Below are 14736 nucleotides of genomic sequence, written 5' to 3' on the forward strand. Positions count from 1 at the left end.
AAATGTTGCACTGTATAAAATGAAATTGCACAGATTCCAGTGTCCTATGAGGTATTATATAACAGTATGACAGTAACAGTATAACAATATTGCACAGTCGGAGGGAAGGAAGAAGACAGTCCGGGGGCCGGGGGGCGGGGGGGGCTGTGGAGTGGAGTTAAGTGCATATGTGAGTTCAGGGTGGTTATGGCCTTTGGGAAGAAACTGTTCTTGAGTCTGTTGGTCCGTGCTCTGATGCACCTGTAGCGCCTTCCTGAGGGCAACAGGTCAAACAGATCAGAGCCGGGGTGGGAGCTGTCTTGGTGATGTTGCTGCTCTGCTGAGGCACGCGGGGTGTGATGTCCATCATGGGAGGGGAGAGGGCAGACAATGATCTTTGTGCTGACCTTACAACCCTGCAGCCTCTCCTGTCTGCCACGGTGCAGCTGCCGTACAAAAAAGTGATGTAGTAGGTCAGCAGGCTCTCGATGAGGAGCGGTAGAAGGTCAGCAGCAGGTTGGAGTCCAGGTCGGTAGGTTGTTGCTGTGGGCGGGACTGCAGTCGTGGGTGTAGAGGCAGTACAGGAGGGGGCTCAGCAAGCAGCCCTGTGGGGAGCCAGTACTCAACATGTGAGTGGAGGAGAGGTGGGGGCCCAGTCTCACCGTCTGGAGCCGATTTGTGAGGAAGTCCTTTATCCAGGCACAAGTGAGAGGGGGGAGGCCTAGAGTGACTAGTTTGGAGATGAGAATGTCCGGGATGATTGTGTTAAAAGCGGAGCTGTAACCCACAAAGAGCATCCGGACGTAGCTCTGCTGCTGCTTCAAGTGACTCAGCGCAGAGTGGAAGCTACGGCGATGGCATCCTCTGTGGATCTGTTCGTGCGGTAGGCAAACTGATAGGGGTCCAGATCGGGGGGGAGGTAGTTCTTGATGTGTTGGAGAACAAGTCTCTCGAAGCACTTCATGATTACCGTGGTGAGGGCCACAGGACGGTAATCATTCACACTGGTTCAGAGATAAACAGTTTAAACTAATTATATTTTCATTCAGTCTCAAGTGTCTGTGGTGACAGCTTCCTGTGTATGTGAAGAGCATCCCGGACCCACAGAAGAAGAAGCAGACGGTAACAACGTCGCCTGTGCTGGTCGGGCTGGGGCGGTCATCATCCTCTTGGCAGGTGAAGGTGGTGTAGGTGGGGGTTGGGGTGGAACTGTCCTCATTGGGTCTTCAGACAGGGCTTGGTGCCTGGGAGCAGGTTCTGAGAGTGGGTCAGTGGTCTGCCTGGGGTGATTGGTTGGTTGACGTCTACTCTCTGCTGCCCGGGGTGTGAGTCCTGTCCTGTGAAACACAAAAACAAGTGAACAATGTTGAACACACCTGTACAACCTTTGTATCGTTGCTGGCTCTTGGTCGAAAATAATGGAATGATAATTTAAACAATGGAATAATAATAATAATAATAATAATAATAATAATAATAATATATCTAACAATTCACAGCTGTGTGTGAGATAACTTTCTCATTACCTCACACGTACACAATATTGTACTATTATGCTACTTGTACACTGGTCACTTCATATTTAATATCTAACATTATACTGTACATATTTTATTTTGTGATATATTATTGTATGTAGGTTGTTCATTTTATCCTACACTTGTGTATACATTGTTTTTCATTCATCCGAGTATAATGTTTAGTAATTGTTCTGGCATTTTATTTATTCTTTTCTGTCTTATTTTATTGTATCTTATTTTTTCATGTACATTTCTTGAGTTTCTGTGTGTGTGTGTGAGTGAGTATGTACTGTATGTCCTTGGTAACTTGTTACTGCTTGTAACAGAGTAATTTCCCAATTTGGGATTACTTAAGTCCATCTATCTATTTAGCTATCTAATATTCAGGAAGGTTACTTTAATAAATGTAATGCACGTGTGTAAAGTGAACTTATCACCCCTTTATGTCACTACTGGTACTTTGGTAACCTTAGTAATGGGTGTACTTACTTAGCAGACTGAAAGAAAGGCGGCTGCCGCTCTCCTGCTGGTCCTGTGGTCATCCATCACTCTCATCTGGTCCGGAGTAGACACGTCTTCTCTGTCGTCAAGGAGATCCTGAATGTTTAGTCTAATAGAATATGAAAAGAAGATAATTAGCTGGGGACTTTAATTAATGTTAGTAATTATTTTTTGCATAGCTAATGCTGTCATTTTTAACTTACCTCTTGTATAGGCATCTACAGCTTAGTTTAAAAATGAAAGAACAAGTACTCCTGGATAAGGCACTGGTAATCTGTCACTGTGCGTGTGTGTGTGTGTGTGTGTGTGTGGTTCTGTGTGTCTGTGTGTCTGTGTGTGTGGTCTGTGTGTCGTGTTCTGTGTGTCTGTGTGTCTGTGTGTCTGTGTCGGTGTCTAATCTAATTTCAAATCCTGCAGCAAACAGTCCAAAACTCTGTCCTAATCAGAGTCACTGTCTTCAGTTCCTCTCAGGTAATCAAAAGGGCCCATCCAGTATTTCCTGAATGGGGAGGGGGCTGACTCCCTGTAGCGGTCTTCCCTGCTCCTGTAGGAGCCGAGGCCTGAAGTGGAGGGGGCTGACTCCATGTAGCTGTCTTCCCTGCTCTTGTGGGAAGCGAGGCCTGAAGTGGAGGGGGCTGACTCCCTGTAGCTGTCTTCCCTGCTCCTCTGGGAAGCGAGGCCTGAAGTGGAGGGGGCTGACTCCCTGTGGGTGTCTTCTCTGCTCATGTAGGACCCGAGGCCCGAAGTCAAGACCGATGACTCATCATGGCTGTCCTCACAATTCCATTTCTGCTTTTTCATACTCACCTGCACCGTGTTGCTCTCTTCCCTGCTTCTCTTTGTGGAGGAGCCAAGGCCTGAGGTTGAAGGAGCAGACTCTTTTGACCTTTGAGAGGTTGAGGGTAGACCATCTTCAGCAGGGGGGGCTGATTCCCTGTGGCTGTCTTCCCTGCTCCTGTAGGAGGCGAGGCCTGAAGTCGAAGGAGCCAACTCATGGATGTCCTCACAATTCCACTTCTGCCTCTTCATACTTACCTCCTCTGTGTTGTTCTCTTCCCTGCTCCTCTTTGTGGAGAAGCCGAGGCTTGAAGTCGAGGCCGCCAACTCATTGTGGCTGTCCTCACAATTCCACTTCTGCTTTTTCGTACTTGCCTGCACCGTGTCGCTCTCTTCCCTGCTTCTATTTGTGGAGAAGCCAAGGCCTGAGGTTGAAGGAGCAGACTTTTTTGACCTTTGAGAGGCTGAGGGTAGACCATCTTCAGCATGTTCCACTTGATGCGCAGAGGTCTCCAAAAAAGCGCCAGCAGGAACAGGGGAGACACTTGTTCCCATCTCTGCCAAAACTTGTAGGTGGGAACGCTGGATGAGGGAGCAAAGGGCGGATGTTGCCATCATCATCCTCTTTAACCCTTCCCCTTCAACTCCTCTTCATCCTCTTCCTCTTCGAAAAGGGAGTCATACCCGAATCTGGCTGAAACTGCAGACCAGTTTGTCTCATCACCTTTTCGTCATCCTCATCCTGGTTAGTGTCGACCAGTTGATCGTCATCTTCTTCGTCAGAGAGAGCTCATCTTCATCTGCAACAGCGATCTCAAACTCACCTTCCGCATACTTACCTTCCCCATACTCCCTCTCCCTTTAGGGAGGCCCGCTCTGCAAGACGCTCAATGAAAGGGGGTTTTCACCACCTGAGGAGGAAATAAAATCATCAAATTACAAAATGGCTCATAATATTAACACACTGTATACACACTAGAGACTATCATTTTTACAGTCAAATAGGTTAACATATTAATAAAACCAAAATGAGGACCTGACACTTTAAGCAGTATTCAGTAAGACTTACGATAACCTGATTTACTCTTCTTGGTCACTTGGAAAAACTAATGTTAATGAGCTGATCTTGGAAACTTTTTGATTTGATATCACAAGTTTTTTAAAGATATGAGGTGAAGTGTTTAACTCATACTATAGCTGTTAAAATCTATATCAAAATAGTTTGGAAACTAAACTAGCGTTGTTACGTCTATTTTTAGGAGTTGCTGTACAAGAACACATAACAAATAACAACAACAACAGTCTTTTAATTATAAAAATACAAAAGTAAACATAATTAATATAAATGTACATGAACAACTGTTGGTCGAGGAGAGAAGGAGCTCGATACTGATTTACGCACAAAATATTTACTCTAAAGATCCGGTGAGAATGAAATCTTAACACATTTATCTGAAAATAAGTTAATTAATATGATAGAATTTTGAAATATATTTTATATATATATATATTATATATATATAATATTTTTTTTTTTTTTTCAGGGCTCTTTATTGCAAAAATAGTAAACAGAACATTTAAAGACATAGAAAGTATAGATACAAAAATAAAAACATAAACAATACAATTTTGCCAGGAGAAGCTCAAAAGTCATTACCCAAAAATAAGGAGGACCATATGTTGACAGTTTTAATTGCCTTCTTATTGTTGGAGCTGGAAATCGGATTCATATAAAGTACAACTTCATGGAAATCGTGTGTAAAATTAGGGGTTTTAGAGCTGAATTTGCATTTGTGAATGTGAAATTTTGCCAAAAGGATTAATAAATTGAAGCTACATTTTGAAATTTGAAGGACTAATGTATGTTTCATACGTCATCAACCAAAAACGAACTGGGTTCCATCCTCCAATCCAATCCATCGTTTCCATGGTGCACAACTAAACAGTTTTTTTGGCATTTTATGAAGTTTGGTCCGGTCGCCATTTTGTTGTATGAGCTAGCTAACTAACTTTTGGAAGATTTGATGCCCTCAAACATAAAATATCAATGCTTTCAAATACCTACACTAGTTATTAATACATTCGACACACGTCCCGGGAAATTTACCACATTCTGTCCAGCAAATTATAATTTTACATGGAGAAATGGTCGAGTAAATGACAGTTTTCACCGAATCTGTTTTTCCAAAAGGCCTTTCACTGTCACCTTTAGCCGCTAGCTAACGCTAAATTCGAAAAGTTGCATTGATTGAGCTAACTAAGGCTACGGATAAAAGAAAGTTTTTTTCCAAGAGATGGTCTAAACGAAATAATCAGACAAATACAATAAAAATAAAATAAAATCTAAAAGTTGTCTCACCTCCACGGATGTCCAACTGGGCGAATCCCATCAGCAGCTGTTCCTCAGGTAGACGACAGGCGGCCATGTTCGAGCTGTCCGGCTTCCCACAACAGTAAAAGTGATTCAGTAGTTTTGTAGTTTTGGTTTTTTTCAACAAGAGCCAGCAGTTTTTTCCAGTAGTTTGTCTCAAGCGGTTCAAAAACTCAAAGAGTTCGCTTTCCACAAATTAGCTTCGCAAGAAGTCCAAGACCAAGAGCAAAGTGAGAGAACCGAATGTTTGGCAGACCTTATATAGCCTCGGGTGGCTCGTCATTCGGTTGCCATGACATTAATTGACGCACGCGCAGTTATTTGAGGTAAAGCCTAAATAAAAAAGTAATCCTTGTGCCTTTATTAAGCTTTTATAAATGGAAAGCTTTTACAACTTAAACACTTTTAATTTTATAACTGTACAGAAAGTTAGCTACATGATATTTACATTCATCTAAAGATCAACAATGCGGTTTTAAAATGGTAATATAAACAAGTTTTAGTTAAAAAATTGCTACTTGAAAAAGAGCTCATTCTAAAATGTATTATAAAACCTATAATTTTCTATTTAATATTTGCTCATACCTGGCATGTTTTGTCTAACTTTTTTTTAATTTTCCTTTCTTTTGCTTTCGTGTATTTTCATGTATTTAATATGTATGTATCGGGTTAAAAATAAGAAATGTAATATTGTGTATTTAGATAATTGTAATGCTACCTGAGTTAAAAATGGCAGTCTATGGTTTTACTCGAGAATGACAAATAGGTAAAGAGAGAATAGAGCGATATCTTGTGGTGATTGGGTTAAATTACAGACAGGCTTTTAACGCATACCGGTTAACTTTATTTAGCTGCTGCACGTGACACAATTTGACATCCCACAATATTACACAACATTTATTTTAGTTATAGATCACGTTCAAACACAAGTTTCTATGTACTAGTTGTCACACTTGAGTAATGCCGCAATGATGTTGAAGATATATAATACTCCCAAGTTTGAATACTCACATTTTCCTTCTTATAAATATGAAACTTGAAATATGTATGCACAAATGAAGTAATACATACGGAATTTATTCACAGCGCTTTACTTTTCCTACATTTCCACATTTGTTTTGAGATTTTAGCAAATTCATAAGAAAATGAAGAAATCCCTTGTACATAAGTGTTCACAGCCTTTGCGGTCAAGCTCAAAATTGAACTCAGATGCATTCTGTTTCTACAGCTTAAATGGAGTCCACCTGTGGTAAATTCAGTTGATTGGACATGATTTGGAAAGGCCTACCCTGTCTATATAAGGTCTTATGGTTACCAGGGGCATGTCAGACCACAAAAAGAGCGTGAGGTTGAAGGAATTGTCTGTAGATCTCTGAGAAAGGCTTGTCACAGGCACAGATCTGGGGAAAGGGTACAGAAAAATGTATTCTGCTTTAAAGGGCCCAATGAGCACAGAGTTCCAGGGTTCCTCTGTGAAGAGAGGAGAGGCCTGAGTGGAAAAGTGGACACACGAAAGCCGCTCCTTAGTAAAAGGCACATGGCAGCCCGCCTGGAGTCAGCCAAAAGGCACCTGAAAGACTCTCAGACCATGAGAAAGTAGTTCTCTGGTCTGATGAGACAAAGATCAAACTCTTTGGGGTGAAAGCCAAGCGTTACGTTTGGAGGACACCAGGCCCCGCTCACCACCTGGCCAATACAGTCCCTGGTGAAGCATGGTGGGAAGTGGGAGACTAGTCAGGACTGAGGGAAAGAATGATCGCAGCAATGTAGAGACATCCAGGAAGAAAACCTGTTCTAGAGCGCTCTTGACCTCAGACTGGGGCGACGGTTCATCTTTCAACAGGACAACGGCCCTAAGCCCACGGCCCAAGATACTGAATGAGTGGCTTCAGGACAACTCTGTGAATGTCCCTGAGTGGCCCAGCCAGAGGCTGTTGTTGCTGCCAAAGGTGGCACAACAAAGTGTTGAGCAAAGGCTGTGAATACTTATGTACATGTTATATTTTTGTTCTTTATTCATAATTTTGCAAACATCTAAATCTTCATGTTGTCATTATGGGGTAATGGATGTATGTATGTATCAATTTTGGAATAAGGCTGTAACATAACAAAATGTAGAAGTGAAGCGCTGTGAATATGTTCCGTATGCGCAAATGAAGTGTATGTGCATGTGCAAGTACAGTGTTACATTTTGGCCTAGGCGGCTTTTCATTTAACATATTGTTGCCGATTTTTTACGTTGCCACAATTTCCATCCTATCCACTTTTCCCCACAAAATGCCCCCACTTGCTAGCCCAGCGACAAGGTTTAGTATTTTAAATTTTGATCTATCGCCCGGGGCCCCGTTCCACTTTGCCGGGTTTCACGTGGTTATTGCTGTATGATTCTTCCCCTGCGTCTCACCCACCCCCCTCGGTCTCTCACTGAGGGTGCAGGCCCGCACCAAGGCCCCGCTGTCTACCATCCCCTAGCCTAAAAATTGCCTTTTCTATCCCTTTTTTACCCAGTCCTGGAACCCATGCAAAAAACCCCCAACTAATCTCGCATCTCCAAATTTAGAAACCACAAATGAGTAAGCCAATCACGTTCATCACCCAGATCCAGAGGGGCTAGATTCATAGTCCCCTGGAAAAACCTCGTGCTTTCTTGCAGAGCTATTCCTTTCCCCCAAAAAATGACTCTACTTAATTTCTGTTCAAAAGGGAATAACAGTAAGTGTAATTTCATTTCCGGTATTTTTAATGTTTAATTTGGGGTCTCCATTATAAAATGGACAGAAAGCCTAAAACCTTGTAAACAATCTCCATTTATTTAGATATTCAAATCCAGAAATATTCTGATATACTGTAGCTTTATTCTTACTTTGCACAAAGATGACATACTTTGACACACACATTACATTTAAATGGAACAGTTCAATTGCCCTGACTAAAGACTTATTCGTACTTGCTTATTAAAGACTTTTATACCTTGAAATGTGTGGTTTAATGTGCGTTTTATGGATTTGAGACAGGACTACATATGTTTTGCATTGTAAAAAATTAGATAATTTCTTAGCTTGACATGGATACAGAGGACAGGACAAGAAACATTATTAGGTTTATCCCTTTCTTTAAAAAAATTTGGTAAAATCTACCTTAAATTAGACATGGGAGGAATGTGTAGGCTACTTTTATTAAGGATACAATTTCAATATTTGCTGAATTTTTTCAATTAGAAAACCCCCTAGGATTGCTTTTTATATATCTGTACCAAAAGGGCAAAATTTTTAGAGTTAAATACACACTGAAATTGTATAGAAAGGGCAGCCCAAAAAAGAAAATACTCCGGCTTGGGTTTTATGGCACAAGGATCCTGTTTTATTGATTTGAAACATTATTATTAAATAAAAAGGGGGGAAAGCAGGAGATAGGAGATCTAGGAGATTAGGGACCCCTCTTTGTACAATTGCCCACAGTTATGCAACATGTGGGTTTTAAAAAAAGGACGACACAGGACTCAAAAAAGACAGATTGTTTTTCTTTAAGGCAGGATGATCAAAGGTAAAAAGCTATCTATGCAAACTTTATCGCGGTCCAAACAAGGATTCGCTGCCCTGGTTTTGGGAAACCAAAAATCAAGACACAAAACTGAAACATATTTCCCCAACTCAGGACCAGAGGTCATTTTTGGGAAGAAAAAAAAAAAGTTATGTTATTTTTTTCTTCTTTAGGATTGACTTTTTATAAGCTGATAAATATACCAACAAGATAAAGATAGCGTCTTTGGTCACAAATAAAAATATCCTACCGAGACACTGGCCACAACACCCCCGGGGATTTATAGGGGGGAGAAAAGTTCCAGGCAGTGCAAAAACATCTAAATTTTTTTTATAGATCACTAAAAGTTAAAAAAATACTGTATTGTATATTTCTGTTTACACCCGGTTTTTTTTTAAAGGGCCTTTTTTTACCATCTTTAAAGGTCTTCTCCCCCCATTATAGCCTTTGTGCAAATTTACCATCTCCTTCTTAATTTTAAAGTTTGAAAAAAAAATTCAAATTTACAGTATTAGAAGCATGACTTAATTATCTATTATTTAAACATGTCTGGTCTTTTATAATTGATTATTAATCTAAAATTAAATAAAAAAATAAAACATTTATCTCGGGATAGAATAGACAAGCACAGGTCGATTTAAAAATCCAGCATGACTTCATGTTTCTGAGATGAAGGAGACCAGTACTAAGGTAGATTGCTGCTAAAATATACATTCAACCCTCAGGGTACAGTATATAGCCATAAGAACAGAGTATACTGATTTTCATGTTGATATTCAAAGATACAATAAGAGATCCACAGAGAGAGGGAGGAAGGGGAAATGGGTGTGGTTTTGGACACTTTCAGGTCAATAAGGGAAGATGGCTTTAGGATTCGGGGCTACAGATGGAACAGAAATCATGTTGGTGAGTTATAGAAAGGGTTCAACGGAAGAAGCCACATTTCTCTGTACATTCCTTTTCTTTTTAACTATGTACTTTTAGATTGTCAGTCAATAAAAGCTAACATTTTACTTTTTCTGTTTTAGAAATGTATGCAGCACAGCCTCCCTGTTATCCGTACCCTGCAGGTATTTGTATGGCATTTGGCTTGGGCTACAGATACAAAAATACAGTCCCCCATCTCAAACGTGGGACTCATCCAGGTCAAGGTCCACAGGGGAGAGGGGCAGGGGCAACTGGCGGGGTGACCGGCGAGGTGAGGGAGGGCGCAGCAGCGGGGTGAGGAGGGGGTTCTCTGTGCCTTCGTCCTCGCTGAGCTGCAGCAGCGTGTCGCTGCGCAGCAGGAGCGCAGTGGTGTCCTCATCCCCAGGGCTTTCTCTGATCCTGGGCGGCCCCGGCGGGGGTGGTGGTGGCGGCAGCGGCAGGAGAGGGGCTGGTGGCAGAGGTGGAGGCAGCGGGGGGCCTGGGGCCGGCGCCGTGCCCAGCACCGGGAGTGGTGGGAGGAGAGGCGAGGAGGTGCGGGACAAGGGCAGAGGGGAGCAGGTTCGGGATAGGGGCAGGGGTGAGCAGGTTCGGGGTGTGGGGTGTTGGGGTGGAGGGGCGGGAGATGGAGGGAGGAGGGGAGAGACTGCTGCGGAGGCCCCACTGCTCATTTTTTTCCTTGCCGCCTATAGCTGGAGGGACCTGGGGAGTATATAATATATATAATATATTAAAATAAAGTGGACATTTTGTCATGGTTGTCATTCTGATGATGATGATGATGCTTCTTGTTGTTTACTTTGACCACTTTGGGTCTCCATATTAGGACAAGCAGTTTATAAAATGCATGGATGCATGTTTTTTTATCTGGTAATGAGAATTTGCCAAACTGAATTGTTTCAGCAGTTCCCTACCCGTCCCTGGTCCAGTCCTCTCTCTGCTGGTCCTACCTGTGTGTTATGCACGCTGTGCAGGTCGGCTGTCACCGTGGCCGAGGAGACAGAGGGCACTTCCAGTGTTGGGGACTTTGAAGGGGCAGGACTGGCCTTCCTGCCCTCAGCTGGAGGGTCCGTAGTACTGGGAGTTGGGGGCTTGCTGGCCCCCTGCTGGCCTTGATTCTCTGTAAAGGTGACTGACCTCTTTTGGTCTCCATGCGCTGTGGGTACACACGCATGCGCACATGGTCAAAACAGAGACAGCTAACAACACGCTAACACATTAGCACCACCAAAAAGAGTGGAGGCAGGGATGGAACAGGACGGGTAGGTAGGCAGGGACTGGTAGGGGATGCAAGACAGACATGCAGAGCGCCCTATTGGGTGAGGTTGCAGATAAAAGGGGTGGGCCATTGCAGGGTGGAGAGGAAGGGTAAAGGGTTGTGTCTCACCTTCACAGTCCAATACCGTTTCTTTATTTCGAAACATAAGGCATGAGACAGAACAGAGTGAGAAGAGTCAGTTTGGTGACAGGTGGTACAACAAACAGCATTGGAACAAAGACAGAGGTTGTGAATGGGGAAGATGGGTCAGTTCAAGTCAGCACACAGACGTAAAATATACACACACACACCACAAAGGCTAGTGTGCTGTTACCCAGTGGTTTGTTCTTTGGCTGGATGCTCCTGCGGGTTGTAGAAAGCCTCGCTCCAGATCTACCACGTGGTTCATTCTTGGGAATGGACAGAAGGGGGCGCCTCAACTGCAGGAAAGTCACAATTACTCCAATCCAGTATAGAATATCAGCTTCAACTGAGTTTACATTTGTGCATGAAAGACAAAGTTGTTGTCCACACCTGTCTGAGGCCTCTCTTTCTTCCTAAGGGAGGCTGGATCAGAAGGTTCTGCTGGCCCGGTTCACTCTGCACACTGGCAACCCTGGTGCAATCAATCAGATGCACACATACACAGATTTGCATTCACACACACACGTGCACACAAACACACACAAAGACACAGAAATACTTCAGAATGAAGGGACCAAAAGGCCTACAGCATTCTAAGCTGTGCTCGCTTATTGACCACAGTAAGATGTTGCTGCTATTCTACCCATTCACTTACTACGTGACACACACAGTATGTTACAAGCAACCCAATCACAGTGCTGAGTATACACTGAAAAACACAACAAGGGAGAGTAGGGGTTGGAGTAGCAACACTGACGAAATGACTATTGATTAACTTTTAAAGTGTGACACCATTCACTTATTTTGTCATCGAACCAAGACAGCTAGATCAGATTTGAAGTTCTGAAAAGCAAAATTGGAAAAAGCTTGATAAAGAAAACAACAAAAGTGTCCTTGTATTATGGTTGCCACCCCAGTTCCCCCTTGCCCCTACAGATTGGTATCCAGAGTAGGACGCCCAATTTGATCAGCAAGAAGCCTGATAGACATGTAAACAGTATGAAACACCATGGCAACAATGGGAGAGAGGCTGACTTTAGTGATGGCACATCAACTGTAAAGACCCAAAGTTAACAGAGAAGAAACTGGCCCCGGGGATGAGGGGGGGGGGGCCCTCTTTAGATTGTTAGGATAGCATAGCAGATGAGCTAAGAAGATGAGGGTCAGTGTGGAGCTCAAAAGGAAGTAGGGAACAGAGACAAGGCACACTGGACCCACACAGAAAGAGATAGAGACAGTTAAGTGTGTGGGGTGGGGAGGGGGCGATTTGATTGGATGTGGATGAGTGATCAACGGTGAGGCGGCCAATAGAGGGGGCCGTCTCAAGGCGATGCCCCTCCCACTGGCAAACAGATGCAAGAACGCACCAACGGGACACACACAGAGAGAGGGCCACTGTACCTAGAGAGGTTACCCTCCTGCAGAAGGCCCTGGGAACCATCTAGCACATTGGGTTCACTGTGAAAAGGGGGGTGAAGGGGGAGAAGGGGAGTTTAGGGAGTGTAGTCGAGATCCATCACCACCCAACTCCCTGAGCCCAGACAACGGGACGGGAAGTCAGGGCTTTGACTGATTTATTGTAGAATTCTCACCAAAATACCGAGTCTTAGCGACTCCACAATGCTGCTCTGAGACTGGTGAACACAAAACAGTATAAATCAACAGAAATATACACAAAAAAATGGCTTGGTGGTTGTGGCATATGACTGGTTGATCCTTTTAAAAATATCAATTCTACATTACATAAACAAGCCAAGATTTGAATCGTACTTAAGTATTTCTTAAAGCTATAGTGCGTAGTTTCGGTGATTGCGCACCTACTCCTAATACATTACAAAACCCATTACTAACCTCTTTAAGAGCAGTAAGGAGACACCAGTGTCTGACCTCAGCTCCTCTTTATTTCCCGCGCTCTAGGAAATGGTTATCCGTGTTTTTCTTGGCTGGCGGCCCCTTTCTTTTTGGGGATTTTATTCCTTCTGTTAGCAGTGCAATTACTGAATGAAACATTTTGAGGGCGCTTCTTCGGGTTTTCGGCCATGCCTTGTCTTGTTGTAGCAGTCCTCTTTCTCTCCAAAGCTCTAGGCTGCTGTTGTCCTTTCTCAGCTGTAATGTGAAACGCATCACTCGAGTCGCCAGACTACACCAGTCTGTGAACTAGAGATGTTCCCATACTGCCTGAAACGCTGGTATCGGTATTGGGAAGTACTGGAGTTTATGCACCGGTCCCATACCACGTAATAAAGCCCTAAAGAAAATCTATGTTAAAGTAGTTTATTTATGTTCTTTTTTGGTTATAGCTGACTATCAAGCTGTATGATAAAGAAAGTTCTGTGGTGTTCATTGTTTGTGTTTGTTCATGTTTCCCAAAGAGTTTAACCTGAGCCAGACTGAAAAAAATATAGAAATCATATCCCATCCATTCAGGGATAGTAGTATACAATTGTTATGACCCACTGGTATCGGATCAGTACTCGGTGTTGTCCGATACACAAGTTCAGGTATCAGTATTGGGAAGGAAAAAATGGTTTTGGACCAACTCTACTGTAAACATAGCCATACTGAGCAATACAAGGTTTTGTGGAGCTGATTAATTAGCTTTGTTACAACTCATTTGGCAATGGCTTAAATGTAATTTAATGTAAAGGATGTTCGTTGACGCACTATAGCTTTAAAAGGCAACACTGCTAAAGGAAAGCAGTGTCTTTGGTTGAGTTTGGCCTCAGCAGATTGAGCCAGTTTGAACAGTAAATACAGGGATGCTTGCAACAGAAAACCATGTCATTATTCCTGGCTGCTCACCTGCTCAACTCTTAAATAATGAAGAAAAGATCCTGCATATTGTTCAAGGCGCAAAACCAGGGAGGCCGTCATTTTGGAATCTTTTCTTAGTTATTTGTCCTATGCTAGCTTTCTAATGCACCTCCCATAAGAGTTTTACAAGCAGAAAGATGTCTTTTTTTCCATGCATGCATGTGTGTGCTGGGAATGTTACCTGTGGCTGGGCAGCATGGTGGCGCGGGGGGCCTCGGGCTGCAAGGCCGCTGAGCCGGTGGCATGGCTGGAGAAACGGCGCTGTGTGATCATCCTAGGCAAAAAGACTTCGTGCTCGCTCACCACGCTGGGAATACTCATAGAGTCATCTGGGGAGAAAAAGATGGAGGGCGGTTAAGTTCAGTTTGAATATTCTATAAATGTCAAATGGGAAAGAAAATGGGAAAGTTTCTGACTCTCTTCGTCGTCCTCATCGGTGCGGCTGAGTGTGTCCTGGGAGGGTTGACGTGATGGTTGGCTGTCCTGCTCCCAAACTGTACCGGTACCCGTGTTGGAGCGCGACATTGTGGCCAAACTGAGGCGATAGGCTGATGTAGAGGTGCCCACTGTGCTGATGGACGTCTTGCCCTGGTAAGCTGTTGGGTTAGGGGGAGGTCAAATGGAAACACACAGGCCTAAATGTAAGTTCACAATACGAGGAGTCATCTGATAAATTCAGATTCAGAACAGGAAAAAGACTTCCACAAGCTTAACTACCTGTTGCCCTCGGGTCAATTTGACCCGTTTACAAAGACTTTCTATATTAGAACTGTGACAAAAGAACGTTGAAGAAAGTGACACATTTTGGAAAATAAACACAAAAATGAAAAAAAAACATTATTTTTTTAAACACTGGAAAAGTGACGAAAAAATGGTTTAAAAATTGACTAAAACATAATTTAAAAAAG

At 43.1% G+C, this 14736-nt stretch overlaps 2 protein-coding genes across 2 annotated transcripts in view; both read right to left on the reverse strand.

Annotated features, from left to right (window-relative positions):
• Positions 1-336: 336 nt before the first annotated feature.
• Positions 337-3439, reverse strand: LOC116674198 (putative protein TPRXL). Its single transcript, XM_032506747.1, has 2 exons — positions 1989-3439; positions 337-1316 (listed from the first exon to the last, which is right to left on the reverse strand). The coding sequence occupies exon 1, from the start codon at positions 3396-3398 to the stop codon at positions 2439-2441; it is 960 nt and encodes a 319-aa protein (XP_032362638.1). The 5' UTR covers positions 3399-3439; the 3' UTR covers positions 337-1316; positions 1989-2438.
• Positions 3440-7936: 4497 nt separating this feature from the next.
• The window catches only part of unc80 (unc-80 homolog (C. elegans)), a 58443-nt gene continuing 51643 nt past the window's right edge, over positions 7937-14736 (reverse strand). Inside the window, 8 exon segments of the mRNA XM_032506750.1 lie at positions 7937-9992; positions 9994-10314; positions 10527-10768; positions 11205-11310; positions 11405-11486; positions 12416-12472; positions 14010-14157; positions 14245-14424. Coding sequence (XP_032362641.1) covers positions 9813-9992; positions 9994-10314; positions 10527-10768; positions 11205-11310; positions 11405-11486; positions 12416-12472; positions 14010-14157; positions 14245-14424 — 1316 coding nt within the window. The 3' untranslated portion in view covers positions 7937-9812.

The sequence above is a fragment of the Etheostoma spectabile genome, chromosome 24 (genome assembly GCF_008692095.1).
Source record: "Etheostoma spectabile isolate EspeVRDwgs_2016 chromosome 24, UIUC_Espe_1.0, whole genome shotgun sequence".
NCBI classification, from domain to species: Eukaryota; Metazoa; Chordata; class Actinopteri; order Perciformes; family Percidae; genus Etheostoma; species Etheostoma spectabile.